The sequence below is a fragment of the Sesamum indicum genome, linkage group LG2 (genome assembly GCF_026168435.1).
Source record: "Sesamum indicum cultivar Baizhima isolate 11 linkage group LG2, ASM2616843v1, whole genome shotgun sequence".
In the NCBI taxonomy this organism is placed as follows: Eukaryota; Viridiplantae; Streptophyta; class Magnoliopsida; order Lamiales; family Pedaliaceae; genus Sesamum; species Sesamum indicum.
In genome coordinates, this window is record NC_142658.1 from 4,469,044 (window position 1) to 4,489,480 (window position 20,437).

The window sequence follows — 20,437 nt, forward strand, 5'->3', positions numbered from 1 at the left end:
TTGACAGGGAACTGGGATCTGCCAATAAATGGGGAAACAGAAGAGGAAAATGGACAAAAGGAAAATAAGAAGAAATCTTTTAACTCGTCACAAAAGAATAACAAGATGGTCATTCAGTTTAGGTACTTGTCGCCATCTAAACTACTACATTTATATCGTATCATTTATATGCCCTATTGGCAAACAGATCTAGTGTGTATGATATAAAGGGCTGAGCAAGCAACACCTGTCACAACCTCTAGCTGTAATCATGTATACATCTTTTATACACAAAAGCCTAGCGGGAGAAATGACGTTTGTTTCCAAGTTCCAATTGACACCAGCTGTGTCTTTTGAGATGTCATCAAACCCTCTGATTAAAATCCTGGAAGCTGGCTTGGGACTGCCCACCGAGTCTAGGATTATTGGAGCTGGTATGAGGCGTGTGAAGTGGTCTCTGTTGCTGCTGCTGTTGCGGGTGGTGGTTACCAAAGTAAGGGATTGGAGGCTGGGAGGAAAGTTGAGAAGTTGATCCTCTGTTGTTTCCGTTGACACCAGGACCTTGGCTGGCTGCAATCTTGAGCCACTGCAGTTCATCCCTCAATGCTTCATTCAGAGCTAAAATTCACATAGAGGGAGCAGTGCACATATAAATTTTATTGACCACAAGAACATTAAGAAACTCTGTTGTAGAAAGCTATCAAAAGTGGGAGGGATAAGAGATACTTGACAAGTAAAAATAACATAGAGGAATGCATACCATCTCTAAGGTGTGCTTGCTGTTCCATCGCTTGTAACTTCAGTTTAAGTTCCTTATTCTCAACTGTTAAGCCGGTAGTGTCTCTCTGCATTTTATGACATGATACAAATAAGTTTGTTTTCCAAACCTGGGCTGGGGGGGGGGGGTGCAGGTGAGTTGAGGCCCATAAAAGATTCGCACATGTGCTTTAGTAAAGGGAGCGCTTCAAGTGGTAGGATTTGAAAGTGAAATGTATGTTTATATTGGTCATTCCCTCATTTGGCAGTCCTTTAAGGCTATTTAGCTCGGTATTACTTGAGTTTTTCTTCATTCCTTCTTTTGGAGGCCTAGGGGCTGACACAGGTGACTTGAGGCCCCTTCAGATTTTTGTGTGAGCTGGTCTATTGGATTGACAACCAAATATTCATTGATTAGAATTCGAGATGCGATACTATATCTTGTCATTTCCTCATACTGGAGCACTTTCAGGCCTAGTTAGAAAAGACCATTAAAACAGTTTTGGGGCCTCTGATGAACTGACTTAAAAACAATGATATATAATTCCTACCACCTAACATTAGTATTTCAAATTTGGTTACTGGGGTAATATTCTTAGGAAAGAGATAAAAAAACAGGAAGAGAAACAAGCACATCATGTATCACTTATTGACTGCTTTGGTTCCCTTTGTATGTTTGCTGTGCAGAACAATCACGAAGCTTGTAGTGTTAACATGCAATAAGGTTACTGAGCCTAGCTGAGTATTCCTAGGGCTCATTTGTCTTGCATACCGTAGTCTATTGCCAAATTGGGATTGAAGCGTCCAACTACTTACACGAATAGGGTCCATAATGTGCCAGCCAGAGGTGGAAGCCACCTCTGGGTTAACATTGAATAGCAACTCGGCAACGAAAAGATATCACCTTTATCAGGTATAAGAAATTCATGATAGGGTAATAAGAATATGAATTGGCACTATGTTGTTTAAGATAGTTGAAATTTTAAGCAACTGGCGCAGGTTTTCATTCTCGCTCCTAAGCATAGTGCCGAGAAACTTTATTTTAAGGAAAGGCGATTTTAGAATGAAATGGTGATATGTCTATTTCAAGAAAGGTTATAGCATCCAGTAGTCAAGAACTACTTGCCAAAACCCACTATTTGTCAATCTCCATTGCTCCCTTTTAGCAAGAATCCTATAGTTACCCTGGTTGCTCCTGTCAAATTTATCCCCAAATCATAAATAAGTTTGTCCTACAGCAAGAATATTTGGCTGTTTAGCATCTCGGCAGTAACTGATACTACTAATATGTAACAGCTTCAATCTCACTAATCACAAGAGACTTAATAGTAATCTTAGATTGACCTTAATAGCTTTGTAACTGCAAGAACTGAGAACAAATTTTCAAGCATTTCTTCTAAACTTTAAATATGGCTAATCAACCTGAATTTACAATAAGTCCAAACTTCACAACAATCATTTTCAGTAATTAAATAACTTCTATTTTGTACACTTGATAACAGTTGAGTCTAAAACAAAAAACTCCATTTTTTATGTTTTTACTAATATCTTAGTTTAGTTTCTATAAGCAAGTTCCTTATCTTCATAATTGTTAGGCTAATCATGGTCTAATTCCTAATGCAATATAGAAATGAACGACTGACACATAGGTTACGATTGCTAAATGACTCAGCTCATAGAAAGCTTCATAACTTCGTAATAATTCAACATATACAGCACATCAGCAGTTCTAAAGAAATGCATCAATAAAGGTCATAATACTTCTAGCAACAACATTAAAACACAAAAGCAAAGATCCTAGCAAGACAAGATGCATCATACACAAAAGATAAGCAATTCACCAAGATGCTATAGTTTCTTAATTAGGATCCACCATAACCAAATTAGATGCAAGAAGGAATGCATGAAAGCATTTCAATGCTGTATTTTTCAGATTCCTGTTTCTGCAAACACATGATTCAGAATGACTTCCCCATCAGCATTGCACATGTATCTGAGACATACCTTCCCTATCAACTGAGCAGTAAAGGGGCAGCAGAAAAAGGAACGCTTTTCCAGTGTTTAACCACCGCATCGCTTATCATGACAAAAGCCTCAGTGTTAAGTAATTTACACAAGAACTAAATGTTTGGTGAGCCTAACTGCGTCGGCAGTCAGACAACTTTTTAAAGATTCACCCCTCTAGTGAACCGAGAAGTCCAATCATGGTAATACTGTCCTTAGGAGTCTCAACAAGAATTGAATCTGTTGCAAACCTTTGCTATTCAGACTAGATCCATAATTTTCTACAGGATAATGCGTTGTGGTATTGAGTTTGAATGTTTTGTTTAATGGAAAATCAACGTCATTAGTTGAGCATTCTAAGTCAATTGATCTCAAAAGAATTCTTACACAGTTGAGCTAGCAGTTCCATTTGTTGTAATTAGAAAAGTTACTAAGCAAATATTATTTTTAAGTATCAATCCAACAGTGGACATACTTGCAACAATGTGATCTGAGCCGAGAGGGTGGTTGCTTCAGTCTGAAGAGTTTGTACTTTCCTCTCCAGCTCACTTGTGTATCGCGTTTTTCTCTCTTTGGATCGTGCAGCAGATTGTCTATTTGCAAGTATCCTATAAAGACAGCAATTCTCCAGATCAAACATGCAATACTACCAACAATATATATGGGCATTAAAGTAAGTATATATGAATATGAAATGTATCTTGTAATTACATGACGAACATCTTATGGATTCTCAACCGAATATTGAAATAAAAGTCTTGGATAACTCCATGTGTGTGAAGGTGTTCCTTAAATCAAAATGACAAACTTGACCAAGTCACATTACGCGTTGCCTTTTCGTTTCCATGACTTGTCCTTTTTCATTTCCATGATTCAAGGAAGTAAAGAAGATAAAATTCAAGAAACACAATTGAAAAACCAACCATGAACTTCAAGAAACACTACCAAAAGTTCAAAAATATCACAACTCAGTTCATATAAATTCATGATCACTAAGGTCAAACCTCTTGGCTCTCTTGGGGTCAATCAAAGCAAGCTCCGCTAGTTTATCAGCAGCCATAGTCTTCTTCGCATTAGAGTCCACCTCAGACGACGTTGCACTGGAACACCCATCCATCGAATTGCTATGTCTGTGTCTAGACCCAGAACCCACTTCCGCCGCCCCCCCCACCGGCGACGGGCCGTCCAATCCAAGCCCTTCAAAGAAGTCTGCATCCACCGACAAGCTCCTTAAATGAGCCATGGGCTTGGTCTCGTTGGTCTTGCTGAACTGGGGCGGCGGCCCAGTGGGGAAGAGGGAAGGAGGGGTTTGGGGGAGGTCGAGGTTGAAGTCAGCTACAACATCATCGAGGAGAATGTCGTCGAGGTCAGGGAAACGGAAGAAGGTGTCAGAGTGCGCCCGGCGGTGGTGGGCCCCGCGAGTCGGTGTATCGGGCATCTGGTCCAAGTCCGTTCGACCCGGTGCATAGGGGCTCCCGTATACGGGCTTCCCGCCGAACTTGGGGTCCATCATTTCATTATTGGGAGTGTAACAATGATGAATCGATCAGAATTTTGTGAATGTTTCGGGGGGGTTTCTGCGTGAGAGAGAGGAGTTGGTCAAGCGGAAAGGAGAGTTGAAAAAAGTTTTGGGGGTCGAATTATGAATTCGACTAAATTGGAGGACTGGGGGACCCACCTTACCGCTTTGCCCAACACCCATGTGGCAGTTGGCGGCTGGGTGGAAACAAATTGGGCCCAGCCCATGACTTTTCTGCTTTTAAATATTGTAAGAAAATAATAAAGTAAGGTGTTGTTTGGTTGGACAGATGGAAAGTTTTCAGAAACTGGGAAATGTGTTATACATATATATTGAGGAGGATGATCATATTAGTATTGTTTGTTTTAACCCTAAGAACTGGAGTCTGGGCCATGTAATTACAAATATCTAAGCCCAATTTGGACATAGGTAAATTGGTCCAGCCCACCTAAATGGATATATATACTTCACATCTGATTGATTATTTTTAATCGATTTCATATAGCAATTATATTATACTTGTCATATAATAAGGGACACAATTTCAATTCTTTATAATAATTACATACATTATATGATTTTTGTTCATAAAGCTTAGAGATTTTATTTCAAAATGGTTTGAGAATAAAAACGAAATTGAAGTTAACCCTTTTCATTTTTAAATATAAATTTAATATGAAATAAAGAAAAATAATTCGACAAGCTTAAAAAATCAAAATATCATTAATTAGTCAATACTTTTTTAAAATTGGAAGGAGAATAAAAAAAACAGGAATATAGAGATGTCCCCTTCAGCTAAAAAAGATTTAAGATAATGCATTTCAATGAAAGCAACTATGATAAGACCAAAACTTATCACTTAAACTTCTTTAGTCTTTACTTCAGGATAACATCTCAGTTGTACGTAAAACCAAATATAATATATACACATAATTACATTATCCCTTTTTTTTTTTTAAATTTGATGTAATCGTACGTAATTTTTTTTAATTTTAAAAATTATATTTAATACTCTTGATTTGTGTTGTTTGATCTAAAAAAATTTATTTGACATACAATATATTGGTATAAATCTCAAGAAAGGGCAGTGTAATTATCCTTAATATATATACAAATATAATACTTTTTATTTTTTTGTATTTTTTAAATTTTCTTAAATTAAGAAGAGAATGTATTTTTCTTTTGGAAAAAAGGTAAAATACATTTTGCCCCTTAATTATTCTTGATGTAATTCCCATGTCCATGTATTGATTAATATACTTTAATCTTTATCCTTTTAGGGTTTTGTAATAAATTGAGAAATAATGTTAACAATTATGTATCATTAAATATTTGAATTAACTAGATCGATATAATATATATGTACACGACTTTTAAGCATCTCCTTTTTTTTGGTAATTGTATTTCTACCATCAAAATTTATTCATTTTGCAATATTTTATACACAGAAACGTATCTTTTTCAACGTAAATTTTGTATAAAAAGAGATATATATCTATAAAAATTCTACTTAGAGTTGAGTTTGACCAAACTTTGACCAATTATACGACAAGTGTAATTATATATTCGCTTGTCGTGTGATTGATATATAATTTAAGAAAAATAACAAATCATATTACAAATTTAATAAGTATAATACACTTACCATGTGATTGAATTATTCAGTGAAACCTAATTTAAATTAGAAAATTTTCCTACACCGACACACTTAATTGGCTAAGTGTCTCCTACGTGCAACAACTCGTGTATCCTGCATACCTAAAGGAGCAAAAGTAGAGCTTCATTAGTTTGGTATATAGCTCACCACCATGAAATGCTTTATTTCTATTTCTCCACTTAAAAGATATATGGACAATAATTAGCCTATCATCAATGATCAAACTGTATGTTCATGTCCCTCTTTGTATATATTTTGCTGCTCATAATTCCATATTTCCGCACTTTAATTGTTACACATTGACAAACATAGAGAGACATGTGCTTTCCTATTAAACACATTGTCTACCACATGCCCGTCTTTATTTTTCAACTGCAAATAGGAAATCTTAATGTTGTCGGGAGCAAATTTAAATAATATGAATTATAATTAACATTATGTGAACTATATTTATTAATATTAAACGTGATCGCTAATACTTATATGAAATGTTAGTCATGATACATAACGTTATTTGTACATAGTTTATCATAATGTCAGTAAAAAATTAAACGATATTCGTACATAACATTATTTTATTATTGTTCTTAAATTATCGATTATCATAATGTAGTGCATAATTTTATTTTATTTTTGGACATAATGGTAGTGGAACCATCCATTAACTGATCCTATATTTTTCAATTTCATAAAGTGGGAAGCCCCCATTTGCTTTACGTGCATGTTTTATAAGCAATAATCATGTTGGATGTCAACATACATTGATTGTTGTTGAATAGTTTCAAATTTATTAATAAGTGATCTGAAAAGTTTTACTTAGCTAATATTTGATATTTGACTGCGCATAGTTTCTGCTATTATACACAATTCTTTAATTATAAATGATCACAATTGCCGTGTTGTTAATTAACGCTCACGCATTGATATTTGATATGTTTGATGCTGAACATGAATACGAATGTTGTGTGATGAAAATAGTTAGGTTGTCATTATTAATGGTATGTCTCTTCTTCTCCCGAAAATAGCAAAACAAAATTTTTTATTAATATTATAATTATCTCATTATGAAAAAAGAAATATTGAATATTTTTTTTACATAAATATATTAATATCAATAAATTGAATAAATAAATTCAACAGCCAAAAAGATTGAATAGCTAAGTCACATCTACATGGGAATTGAATAAGACATTGGGAGTGTTGGTGGCATTCGTGTGGAAACCACACTCCATCCAATTTAGAAATATTATCTCATCCCCAACAATTTGTGTCTCTACCCTTTTCCTTCTTTAATCACTAGTGCTTTCCTCTTCAGCAATCCATTGTGAAATGCTCATGTCGCCATAAATTAGGTGCTCCTGCTCTCATTCATCATTGGAATACATATATATAATTCAACAATAAAAAATTGATTTTTTTTCAAGTTTGCATATAGTAATTCATTCAGTTCAAGAAAATGGCTGTTACAAAAAAATTTAATGTTAAAATCAGCGTCGAACTAATTAGTAAATAAAATTTTTATTAATTGCGTTACTAACGCTCCATTGTTTTACAAGAAATATATATGTCGTTATTATTTTTGTATTGATTCAAACATGTTTTGAGCATTGGGTTACAAGCCCATATTGTATGAACAAATGCTTTCAACAAAGTGATTATTATTGATTAATTTACTAAATTATATATATATTCTCCCGACTGCCTGCTTTTTTCTAATAATTTCTTGTCAATTGAATAAAGTCACGATTAATTTCTTAATTTAAGAACGCACGAGAGAAGAGATCATAAATTCGTCTTGATCATTTTGGGCACAGATGGAAAAGGTCCCGACTGTCGACATGACACATGATTAGTATATTCTTTCGTTTTCTGAAAATCCATTGCATTAGGGTTTAGGAAGTGTCAGCAATAAACGAGATTGCCCTGATTGATAACTTTAAATTTGCCTTTATTCTTCTTTCTCTTTTTCTATCTTTTGTTAAAGGAGTAGGGTTCCGAACAAATGATGTGCTTTAATTTGCTTAAAGGTGTACTAAATCATTAAATTCTAGGGTTTTCAGATTTAACATGAATAAAAAAAAAAGTGATTGGATGTTAATTTACTTATAAAATATCTAAAATCTTGATATTATATAAACAATATAAATTATATCATATCATTGAATTCAAAATTTGACCATACGTAATGACTGGTTGATCAATGATTGATATATAAAACGTAGCTATGCATGTTTTATCCCATGAACGAAATGCCCAACTTGTGTTCATGCAACTTTAAATATTAATCCAAGCGACTAATTAGTGGGAAAAAGACACGAATTATTCTTCTCCATATCTGAATCCTCATGAAGCAGTCGACGAGATCAGTACAGTAGCATCATATCCTTTTTGCTTTTAAAAACCGTAACTTATCAATTTGTACACTTGAAAACTATGGGGAAAGAACACCATCGTCTGGTGTTCTGCGTGCAGATATAGATCACTTCCTACCTTCCCCAAGGTGCAACTCTTTCCTGCAAGAACAGAGAAAGCATGTGAACGGTACTTGTCTGTTACCTCGCAATTTTGTTCTGCATCAGACAAGAAAGAGCATCAAATGGCTTTCTTTTACCAATATTTTGTTTGTTTCGGACATGTAATTGCATTTTAGATTATCAAAAATAAAATACATATATGTATTGATATATTTTCGTTAATTGTGATTTCTTGAACATCAATTAATAAGTAAGCTGCATATATATATACACATATAGCTAGGATCTGTCTTTAATTAGGAATACCACTTGTGGGGGTTGTGATGAAAAGTTAAAAGGTCTGGTAAAGGTCCAGATAATTGCTTTACCACTTGCTCAAATTGTTCAATACGAAATTCCGATTCACGTACTGTTGCTTTGATTTTGAAAAGAATTTATTCTTATGATAAAAATTATTCTCATGATTCATTACACGATTCAGGGTGTTCACAATTTAATAATCAATCCAACATAATTGGATACGTATCCAGAGCTGGAATATAAAATTTCGGTTTAATTTATTGAACTGTACTTAACATAAATAGTAATTTTGCATACTTTTATATTAATTTCTATTTCTGTTAATTATTTTAAATTTTACTTACTAAAAACAAACAAATAAATTAAAAGTATAATCATAATTTTTATTATTTAATATTTCTAACTATTTTTTTTAATCTTTACAACAAAAAAAATTGGTTTATCAAAATACTGAACCAAAATATCAAAGAAATTCAATAATTACTATCCAAATAAAAAACCATTAACTAATTAAGGATCTGTCTTTAATTAGCAATACCACTTGACATTCTAATTTTTTATATACCAAAATTTATTTCAATTACCTCTACACAAAATTACGAATGCATTCTGATCATACGTTTAGAATTCAGTTGCTCAAAAGATATAATTAAGTTGTTATTCTATTTTAATAAGAATTATTGAATAATCAACCCCCGCACACACTCCCCCCTTTTTCCCTCCACTGCAAATTTCACTTTTCTCGTCTATAAATAGCGTAGACGAAGGCGTGTGCCAACCACACTCATCTCCTCAGCATTCTTATAATAATCAAATCCTCAACTCCAAATTTCTCTTAATGGCTTCCAACCAAACGCAAAACCCTGATTCCAAATTCCCTCTCGCTGTCGAGGCGCCCGCTCCTCAAACCACCTTAGACCTCGAAGACAGCCAAGAATTCGACTACTCGAAACGTTCCCAGTGGCTGCGAGCAGCGGTGCTAGGCGCTAACGACGGGCTTGTCTCGACTGCATCTCTGATGATGGGCGTTGGTGCTGTGAAACAAGACATCAAGGCCATGATCCTGACAGGTTTCGCTGGCCTGGTCGCCGGGGCTTGTTCCATGGCCATTGGAGAATTCGTGTCGGTTTATTCACAGCTTGACATAGAATTGGCCCAAATTAAGAGGGACAAGAAAAGGGCAGCGGCAGGTGTTGCGGAGGAGAGCGCTGAAGATCGGGAGAGCTTGCCCAATCCTGTCCAGGCAGCTGCAGCATCTGCGCTGGCTTTCTCAGTGGGTGCTATGGTCCCGCTGCTGGCTGCTTCTTTCATAAGGGAGTACAGGGTGAGGATTGCAGCGGTAGTAGCGGCAGTCAGTGTTGCTCTGGTGGTGTTTGGATGGTTAGGGGCGGCGTTGGGGCGTGCGCCGGTGGTGCGGTCATCTGCCAGGGTTCTGGTTGGAGGGTGGCTGGCCATGGCCGTCACGTTTGGTTTGACAAAGCTGATTGGATCCAGAGGCCTGTAGAGTACAGTGAATAAGTAATTCTGTAGCTAGGACGAATATTTATATATATATATATGTTAAATTTTCTGTTTTTCTACTTGTGGGGTGTTGGTTTAATGAAAATTATTTCTATTTAAACTAATATAGAATAATAAAAGCTGATGATGATCTACTTCCCCATGTATTGCAGCTCCTCCCGAGTCCGGAATATACCAAAATCCTTAAAAATCAATTCATCTAAAATCATATTAAAATTAACAAAATTACCAAAAAAGTTATATTACTTGAAAATAATTACATTTATACCCATTAATCTATAATTTATTTAAATAAATTATCTTCATCATTTTACAATCGTCATTTCCACATAAATTATCTCTACTTTTTTAAAAAGTTACATATACATCTATTAAAAATATCAATATCATTATAGAAAAGACGGTCAAATACTTGGGCTATTAAAAGTAGTCGACCGCTTTCTAAAACAAAAATGAATAGCTGTATATCGCTTCCAATATAAAAATCATGAGTGCTCAAACAACATTTAAGTTGTTTAATTTCTTGAAATAATATTATAAAACTTTTAGCTTGATTTATGAATCAAAATCCTGAAGCTCCAAGTGGAGGTGGAGGTGGCTTGTTGGTTTATTTCGAAAGGGAATAGTAGGGATGATCCACGTCCTAATTGGTCTAAGTTAGATTATTTCTCTATTTAATTAACAATTGTGTTTAATTAATTCAAGATTACGTGGAAAGTGAGAGTCAAACTAACATGGTTATAGTGGGAGAATGTATATATATATATATATATATTATAATGGGAAAGGCAAAAATAATAATTTGAACCCCCATGAGTTAACCTTAATACAATTCTGATCCTATTCACTATGATCTAATTCTCGACGTCGAATTTATCTTCCATTTTAAAAATAGAAAAACTATTTTCAATGGTTCATTATGTTTAAGAGTATCTCAAATCTCCAGAGCCTTTTAGCACAAAATATTGAAATTATTAACTTAAAATTCATATATTTTACTATAGTTTATTAGTTCTAAATGCATTTATTTTTATTAAATAATCAATTATATTATTCATTCCAACACAATACAAGTGAATAATTGATAAATTTAAAATTCAAACAAAAACAACAGGAATAAGACAATAAGATTTGATGCAATCAGTGTAAATTCTCCATTACTACTTGTCACCTCGTTTGCACAGTTCAAAGTGTTGGAAAAAATAATTGGTTTCAAGCAATCGAAACAATGTTTTAAAATATTTCAATCGGATTTAGAAATCAAAAGTAATAAAATTACGTTGGAACAAATAACATAAAGCAACCACGCTATTTACGACAAGAAATTTAAATCGAAAACTTACAACGAGAATTGTATCGTAACAATTCTCAGTCCAATTAAAGTCGTTAACTTAACCGAATCGCAGAATAGCTGCTTGCCTTGAAGAAAATATACGCCCCGTATCAGCAGTGCACCGGGTGCAACGTAATTTCTCCCAGGATAAGACGGTTACAGTTCTTCGATTTTAGCACTATACCGAATAACACCTCGAACAACACTCAGAAACTTATCGAAACAAGAGACTCAAATACCAAAATTTGAGAATATGAATACCTAAGCGAAAGAGGGCACCGGGAGAGTGAATAGAGAGGAAGTTGAAAATTGTGTTTTCTCAAATGAAAAAATGCAGCTTTATATAGAGGGTGATTTCTTAAAAAATGAATGTAGAAATTACACGGCCTTAATGGCCTTCAATTCAATTTGAAGGTTACAGCATTAATCCTCCACTAATGGCAGAATTGCAATCAAATCTTTATTAAAAAAAAAATTGAAACAGCTGCATTGGGAATTGATTTGCTTAAAGAGGTAATTGAAATGCAACTCCTTTTTCCTTCCTCATTCAAATCTTTGAATTTCAAGAAAACCTTTGAAAAATCTCAATAATCCCCCACAAATTCATGGATTTGAACTCAAGTTTCCATGACTTGCTTTCAACAATGGTACCTTCCGGTTTGAACCACTGTCTAAGTTATCTGACGTCAGTTATCACCAGGTCAAATGGAACTAAGCCTTGAATTTAAGCCTGTAAGTGTGACAACGTCTGTCAGTAACAACAAGCCACCAGCTTTGTGTTGATCTTTAGGGTTGACACTTAGGCCATGTGTCCTGATCCTGTTCATGAATGCTTTCAGGAATAACCCAATTCCTTAGTTGCGGCCAAACAACGACATTCACTTAGTTGGGCGTCTCCAGGGATGCACTGCTAGCATCTCGTCTTATAAGACTTGACCCCATTCAGAGTTAAACTCTTACTATACTTGCAGCAGTAGCACCTTCCAGAATTTCAGGGGCTCCAAATACAAAGTATTAGTCTATTTGGTGCTCTGACATACCCTTACGACTTGTTGATACCACATTGAACCTTTTTTGTGGGATCTCCACTTAAAAGGTTGGGTTGCCGTCGTAGATATATCACTCATAGGTTTTCAGTCCCATCCCCAATCTAGACTTATGAACTTGTGACAGATTCAATCCTTTCGTCAAAGGATCAGCCACATTGTCCTTTGTTCCCACAAAGTCAATGCCTATTACTCTGTCTGACACTAATGCCCTTATAGACTTTAGTCTAACTTGGATGTGTCGTTTGGTTTTTTGATTGTATTTACGACTCCCCACCTTTGTTATTGTGGTTTGGCTATCACAATGTACAACAATCGGTGAAAGAGGCTGACTTACAATGGGAAGTTGTGATAACAACCCAAATAGCCATTCTGCCTCGATACCAGTCGTATCTAACGCACATAACTCGGCTTCAAACGTAGACCGAGTTATCAAAGTCTATTTTGTAGACTTCCAGGAGACTGCGCCCCCACCTAAGGTAAAAACATATCCTGAGCACCCATTACTCCTAGAGTTTTTGGCTATCCAGCTAGCATCATTATATCCCTCAAGAACAACAAGGAATCTGCCATAATGTATGGCTAGTGACACCGAGCCCTTTAAGTACCTTAGTACTCTATCCAAAGCACCCCAATGAGTTTTGTCAGGACAACTAGTGTATCTAGCCAGCTTAGAGACAGAAAATGATATATCTGGTCTCGTGCCATTTGCCTGATACTGTAAGCTCCCAATAATTGGGGAATACCTTAGCTGTGCAACCGGAACACCACTTTCATTTTTGAATAAAGCTACAGAAGGATCATATGGTGTTTTAGCAATTCTATTGTTTTGATAACTAAATTTCTCAATTATCTTCTCAACATAATGAGATTGAGAAATGGCTATCCCATCAGTTGACCGAGTCAACTTGATGCCAAAAATCAAATTAGCCTCACCCATATCCTTCATTTCAAACTTATTTTTCAAAAATAACTTGGTTTCGGTAATAATATCTAGACATGATCCTATTAACAGAATATCATCCACATACAGGCATAGAATTATTATTTTATCTCCTTTAACCTTGCAGTATATACATTTATCATTCTCATTTACAGTGAAGCCAAATGCAATAATAGTTTTATCAAACTTTTCATGCCACTGTTTGGGTGCTTGTTTAAGTCCATATAGAGACTTAACAAGTTTACAAACTTTGTGCTCGTTACCATGAGCTACAAACCCCTCAGGCTGATCCATGTAAATTTCTTCCTCGAGTTCACCATACAAGAAGGCTGTTTTCACATCCATCTGATGAATCGGGAGATTATACACCGAAGCAAGTGCTATAAGCACCCGGATTGTAGTCAATCGAGCTACCGGAGAATAGGTATCGAAATAGTCTATTCCCTCATTTTGTTTAAACCCTTTAGTCACTAATCTGGCTTTAAACTTATCTATGGTCCCATCAGGTTTCAGTTTCCTTTTAAAAATCCACTTACATCCAATAGTAGTACACCCTAGAGGGAGATCGACTAGCACCCATGTTCCATTAGAAACAATAGAGTCCATCTCACTTTTGACAGCTTCTTTCCACTGCTTAGCTTCTGAAGAAGCCATAGCATCTTTGAAAGTTATCGGATCATCCTCGATGTTGTAAGTGACAAAGTCACTTCCAAAATCCTTGACGACCCTAACTCTTTACTCCGTCTAGGTTCATCTGACTCCGTACGAGTCTGATTAGAACTCCTAGGACCAACTCCCACATTTGACATCTTTTCAACATGTTTAGAAATAGATGTGGAGGCAAGTGAATCATCAAGCGAAACATTAGAAGGTATTCCTGTTTTTAAAGGAAATACATCTTCTAGGAATACAGCATCACGAAATTCGACTATTGTGTTGACCTCAATTGCTTGGAATTTCTGATTTAATAACCAGAAATCTTAAGGCATAACTTGTCTCCACATAGCCCAAGAACACAACATAGACAGTCTTAGGACCCAATTTCTTTCGTTTGTGTTCTGGGACTAGCACTTTTGCTAGGCACCGCCACACTCGAAAGTATTTCAGGCTTGGTTTCCTACCTTTCCACAACTCGAAAGGAGTACTCGTATTGTGTTTCAGAGGGACTCTATTCAGAATATGGCAAGCCGTATTCAAAGCCTCTCTCCACAAATACTTTGGTAACCCGGAGGTTAATAGGAGACTGTTAATAATATCTTTGAATGTTCTATTCTTTCGTTCAGCCATTCCATTAGACGAAGGGGAATACGGGGGAGTCTCTTCATGAATAATGCCAAAAGTTTGACAATATTCATTGAACTTACTCGACTCATACTCTCCTCCTCTATCGGACCTTAATCTTTTAAGTTTCTTACCAGTTTGGATTTCTGCTTCATTTTTAAACAAAATAAATTTGTCTAAGGCTTCATCCTTATTTTTCATGAGAAACACATAACAGTATCTACTGCAATCATCTATAAAGGTGATAAAATATCGTTTGTGGTCCCTGGTCAAAACTCCATTGAACTCACAAATATCAGTGTGAACTAAATCAAGTATTTTCGAATCAAGTATTTTCGAATCCCTTTCAATTGTGTTAGTGGAGTTCAAGGAAAACGAGTAAGTTCAAGGAAAAAGGTTTTCTTGCTTACTCTATAATTGAAATGAAACTCCTTTTTCCTTCCTCATTCAAATCTTTGAATTTCAAGAAAACCTTTGAAAAATCTCAACACAAAGTAAGCAAGCTCTGTTTCTCGATCTCATGCATGTCTGAAAATTGAAACTTCCATATTTTCTCCTTCTCATATTGTGCAGTTTTCCTATATTTTTCATGTTTGGTGTGGGGTTTTTGCTGCAAATTAGAATGATCTGAGTTTTGCATGTGGGATTTTTTTTGACATAGCCTTCACTGTCTTGCCTCACGCACAACCAGTTTTCTTGGTTAAGTCTTTTGTGTTCAGTTGTTGCATGTACGAGTTTGAGGTTACTGGTGGATTCTTCTATCTTTCTTTAAGGTGAGTGTAAGAGAATTGAGCAGTGAAAAATGGAAAAGAGTTTCGAATAATTCGGCAAGCGAAGTTGAAACCTTACCTAGTCTTGAAACTCTGTTATCTTAGATTTGTATGTTTTCGAGGGTTCAACAGGAAAACAAGGGAAATAAACCTCAACAACGTTCCACCTCCGTATGAGTTTTTGTAACTGAAGGATGAAAAATAATGAGTTTGGTACTTCTTTTTTGTTTTCCATTCTTGCTTGAACAAGTCATGGATGTGGATAGAAACTCGTCTACACTGACGAGGCGCTTTTTCATGATATCTCCTGCAAAGTCTGTAATCACTACTTTTCCAGACATTTTGCCTCCTATTTACAAAGCTAAAATGTGTGTATGCAAATGCTTATACAGTTGAACGTTCTGCACGAAACAGCCTGGCAATGGCAATAACAGGTACTAGTTTCTTCAAACTGAAATTAAGGTGCCATTTAACTTGATAGCTGGTAAGCAACCTGCTGCATGGTTGGTCGAAGCTGTGGATTAGCCTGCACACAATCAAAAGCCAGCTTTGCTGTTAACACCAGTAGTTCGTCCACTTGCTTCCCTGCAGGTGGGAGTCGAGTGTCCATCATGTCTTTCAGTAACGTGCTATGAGATATTGATTCTGATGATGATATGGATGAAATTAGATCTCCAGGATGCCTCCCCATGATCACTTCTAGTGCTACCACTCCAAAGCTGTAGACATCACACTTCTCACTCACTTTCATAGTGTATGCCAGTTCTGCATTCAGACACACATGAAAAGGAAACAGTTTCAACCACAATTTTCATAAAAGCATTATGTTAGGACAAAATACAAGTTGTGAAAAAAAATGAGAATGCACAAACTTTTACATGGTTTTTGAGATGAGTTGCATTATGTTTATGGTCGTTCAAGTTTCTCCACTCAAGGAAAAAATGCTTCGAGTGCATATGGTGGTTTTTTACTCGAGTCTTTATATGCATTAGTATATGTCCTATAGCAACATGAGCAGCTCTTACTATAATCTTGAAGGCCGTTGGCAGATGGATAAGTTATCAAAGTGAAGTAGCTATATAGGTAGGGAAGAGCTCACCCGGAGCTGCATAACCATAAGTTCCAGCAAAAGAAGTCCAGTTAGATGAGTCTGGGCTCAACAGCTTTGCTGTGCCAAAATCAGAAATGTGAGCTTCATTCTCCAAATCCAAAAGAACGTTCTTGCTTGATATATCCAGATGAAGTATGGGAGGTAAACAATTGTGATGCATGTAGGACAAAGCATTTGCCACACCCTTGACAACATTTATCCTCTCATTCCATTGAAATTCCTGTGCTTGTTCATCGGAGTTTAGTTTATCTGACAAGTTTCCCCCTTCCAAGAACTCATAGACCAAGAATGTGTGACGTGGATGCGAACAAAAGCCTAACAGCTTCACTATATTGCGATGGCGTATCTCTGTCAGTGCACGTATTTCATTCGTGTAACTTCTTGGATTCTTTGATCCACCATCATCTGAAACATGGAGCTTCTTGACTGCCACAATTTGTCCATCTGCCAACTCAGCCCTAAACACGCTACCCTGTCCTCCAATGCCAACATGATATCTGGGATTGAAGTTCTCTGTTGCTTCAATTATGTTTTCATATGCTAACTTACCATCAAAGCTCCACAAATCGAACAATTTTTCAGCTGGTTCTCTTGGGGCATCTTTGCTGCTGCTTCTATCTGCTCTTGAAAACAAAACCAGACTGATGATGAAAACTGAAAGCAAGATGCTTCCCAAAAGTACAGGTATCAGTACAGCAAGAAACTTTCTACTCCCTTGGTTTGGTTTAATTGACTGTATTGGCTTACAATTCCCCAGACCTGTAATGTTGCCACATAGGCCCTTATTATTTCTCAAGGCATCAAAAGGGGCCTTCTGAAATGCCCGGTTATCTGGAAGAGGACCGTCTAACTGATTATAGGAGATATCCACAGAAACTAAACTCAAGCATTGCTCAAAGCTTGAAGGAATGGAACCCGATAACCTGTTATGTGACAGTATCATAATTCCCAAGCTTTTCAGCTCTCCTAGCTGGTAAGGGATTTCACCATTTAACATGTTGTTGCTGAGATCAAGAGTTTGAAGATCTCGCATAGCTCCTAGTTGAGAAGGAATATATCCGGTGAACGAATTGCTGCTCAAGTTCAAGTCGAATATTTTTGTGCATTCTCCAACTTGTCCTGGAATTTCGCCAGTAAGATTGTTTGCCGCCAGGTCTAGTGATGACAGTGCCTTGAGCTTCCCGATTTCTGATGGGACGCTTCCACAAAGTTTGTTATCATTCAACAGCAGCTCCAGCAGAAAGGTTAAATTCCCCAAACTTCTGGGAATACTCCCAGTTAATAGGTTTGAGGAGAGATCTAACCTGTACAGTTGAGAAGCCCCTCCAAGCTCAGGAGGTATTTCTCCCGAGATACCATTGTTCGAGATCTTCAAGGTTGTCAGGTTGCGGTATGCCCCCCAATTAGAAGATAGCTCACCATAAAAATTGTTGTAACTCAAATCGATGTAACGCAGGTTCGGGTAGAAACCAAATTCTTCTGATATATTCACTGTAAATCTGTTTCTGTCAAGCCTGAGTCTCTGTAGGCTAGTGCAGTTTCTTAAGCTTTTTGGGACATGACCCGTGATCATGTTGTCATTTACGGTAAGATTTTTAAGTAACCCACCTAGACACAAATTGTCTGGCAAATGGCCTGTAAGTTTGTTTCCACTTAAAGATAAAGACTCCAAATGGTTAAGATGAACCATTTCTGGAGGGATTGAACAGGACAAGTTATTTACATTGAGAAGCAGCTTATTCAGCCCTGTCAAGTTCCCAATTGTAGGAGGAATACATCCCGAAAGCAAGTTTTCACTAAGGCGGAAAATAGTTAAGTTCCTCAAATTGCCAATACTAACAGGCAGCGGACCGGATATCTGGTTTTTGAACAAAGACATCTCTGTGAGCTCCGTTAAGTTCCCAATAGAAGAAGGAATAGATCCTGAGAGCTGATTTTCACTGAGGTACAATATTGCCAGGCTGCGCAAATTGCCAATGCTATCAGGGATTGAACAGGATAGCTGGTTCTTATACAGACACAGCTCTCTGAGTTTTGTTAAATTCCCAATGGCGGAAGGAATGCATCCTGAAAGCTCGTTCTCACAGAGGTATAAGAAGTTTAAGTTGGCCAAACTGGTAATTGAGTTGGGAATTGGACCCATGAGATTATTCTTTGAAAGAAAAAGTTCACTAAGTGACTCCAGCATTCCAATTTCGTTTGGGACATGGCAGGATAATTGATTTCCATACAAGTAAAGCCTGTTTAGTTTTGTCAGGTTTCCAATCGACGAAGGTATGCAGCCGGATATTTTATTCTTTGCGAATGATATGTAAGTTAAGTCCCTCAAGTTCCCAATAGAAGTAGGAATCGGACCTGTTAGGCTGTTGCTCGATAAATCAAGTTCTATCAGATGAGTTAAGCTTCCAATTTCTTGAGGAGCAGAGCCACTGAGATTGTTTGCAGCCATATGAAAGAATCTTAGGCCGGTAAGAAGGCCTACCTCGGGTTGAAGTTTGCCCGACAGATGATTGACAGATAAATTAAGATAAGTGAGCCTTGACAGGCCAAAAAAGTTCATGGGAAGGTTCCCAATCAGAGAGTTGTTCTGAAGATCAATGTAGTGGAGATGGGGCAATGAAGAAAAGTTCAAATCGGAAAGCTTGCCTTCTATACCGTAGCCGGTGAGATTTACACGCACAATCCTTCCATGCTTGTTACATCCAAGGCCAGCCCAAATGCAAGGCCTACTTGCAGTACTCCACGACGATAGGAGCGACTGGCTTTTGCTATCAAGACTGGCTTTCCAGCTCAGAAGAGCAAATGCTTCGTTTTCTCCTTCAGACAGATTCTTTGCTGCTGCATGTGATAAGGTCATGCACAGAAATGCAAGAAACAGAGATTTCATTGTTTCAGGCTAAGAGAAATTTTCTGTGGCCTCAGAAACTCTGGTCTGTGGCCGGATATAAAATGCAATGCCACAAGAATGATGGCATTTGAAAAGTCTTCTGTGGGGCAAGTCCTCTATGATAGTGATTATTATAAAACTCGTTTGTGCCATAGCAATGAAAAAGTTGGACAAATGCTGACTTGGCTTTCAAGACAATGACATGTCTGTGATCTACAGCATGCTGCACAGATTTTTCCCTTCTCCAGCAGCAGCCCACTACAGTTCAACATACTCTCGACTGTAAATAAGAGTAATTTGCAATGCTCACTTGTGTTTTAGTATAATTATAATTATTTTAAAAATTATTTATATATCTTGATTTTATTATGTCTCTTAACTCTAACAATCATGCAACAATTAGTTCAATTCGTAATTTTCATTAGGTTTAGATTCATTTTTTTGTAGTAATAAAATACTTTTTAGGGTCTGAACTATAATCTTATTTGTTTTTATAATTATCCAAATTCCTTCTATAAAATAAGTGGACAATTTTCAAAATTTCAAAATTTTCCACTCACCTTGTCCCATATTTTTTTTAATAAATTTTCAATTTCTATCCTTTTTTTTTTTAAAAAACGTAGAGCAAAATGAAGAATTCCAAACTTCCGTAAATTATATAATTTCATCAGATATTGATATATTCCATACCAAACTTCTAAAAAACTCATTGTAATTACCCATTTAAATAAATTAAGCAGAGAACAGAGGAAAGTTTTCAGATGCAGACAGGACTAATATGTTTTCTTGTAGGTTGTTACTTTCTCGACTTCTCTACTATATTATTCAACATGTTGACAGATTTTAACGCCGATCA

The 20,437-nt window shown here is 36.3% G+C and overlaps 3 protein-coding genes across 4 annotated transcripts; 1 reads left to right on the forward strand and 2 right to left on the reverse strand.

The window, feature by feature from the left end:
• Window positions 1-65: 65 nt before the first annotated feature.
• LOC105179533 (transcription factor VIP1) lies at window positions 66-4,543 on the reverse strand. The gene is made up of 4 exons (XM_011103188.3): window positions 3,744-4,543; window positions 3,215-3,347; window positions 740-824; window positions 66-597 (listed from the first exon to the last, which is right to left on the reverse strand). Exons 1-4 carry the CDS (start codon window positions 4,250-4,252, stop codon window positions 344-346), a joined length of 981 nt encoding a protein of 326 aa, XP_011101490.1. The 5' UTR covers window positions 4,253-4,543; the 3' UTR covers window positions 66-343.
• Window positions 4,544-9,455: 4,912 nt separating this feature from the next.
• Window positions 9,456-10,344, forward strand: LOC105179543 (vacuolar iron transporter homolog 2). Its single transcript, XM_011103197.3, has one exon. It carries the CDS (start codon window positions 9,528-9,530, stop codon window positions 10,191-10,193), a length of 666 nt encoding a protein of 221 aa, XP_011101499.1. The 5' UTR covers window positions 9,456-9,527; the 3' UTR covers window positions 10,194-10,344.
• A 5,385-nt stretch (window positions 10,345-15,729) lies between these two features.
• Window positions 15,730-19,831, reverse strand: LOC105155431 (uncharacterized). 2 transcript variants are annotated; one of them, XM_011071306.3, is made up of 2 exons: window positions 16,683-19,818; window positions 15,730-16,348 (listed from the first exon to the last, which is right to left on the reverse strand). In XM_011071306.3, the coding sequence occupies exons 1-2, from the start codon at window positions 19,579-19,581 to the stop codon at window positions 16,053-16,055; spliced, it is 3,195 nt and encodes a 1,064-aa protein (XP_011069608.1). In that variant the 5' UTR covers window positions 19,582-19,818; the 3' UTR covers window positions 15,730-16,052. The 2 variants fall into 2 exon arrangements, with proteins under 2 accessions (XP_011069608.1, XP_088733318.1); XM_088877192.1 differs by having other exon boundaries at window positions 16,209-16,348; window positions 16,609-19,831.
• Between the last annotated feature and the right edge of the window lie 606 nt (window positions 19,832-20,437).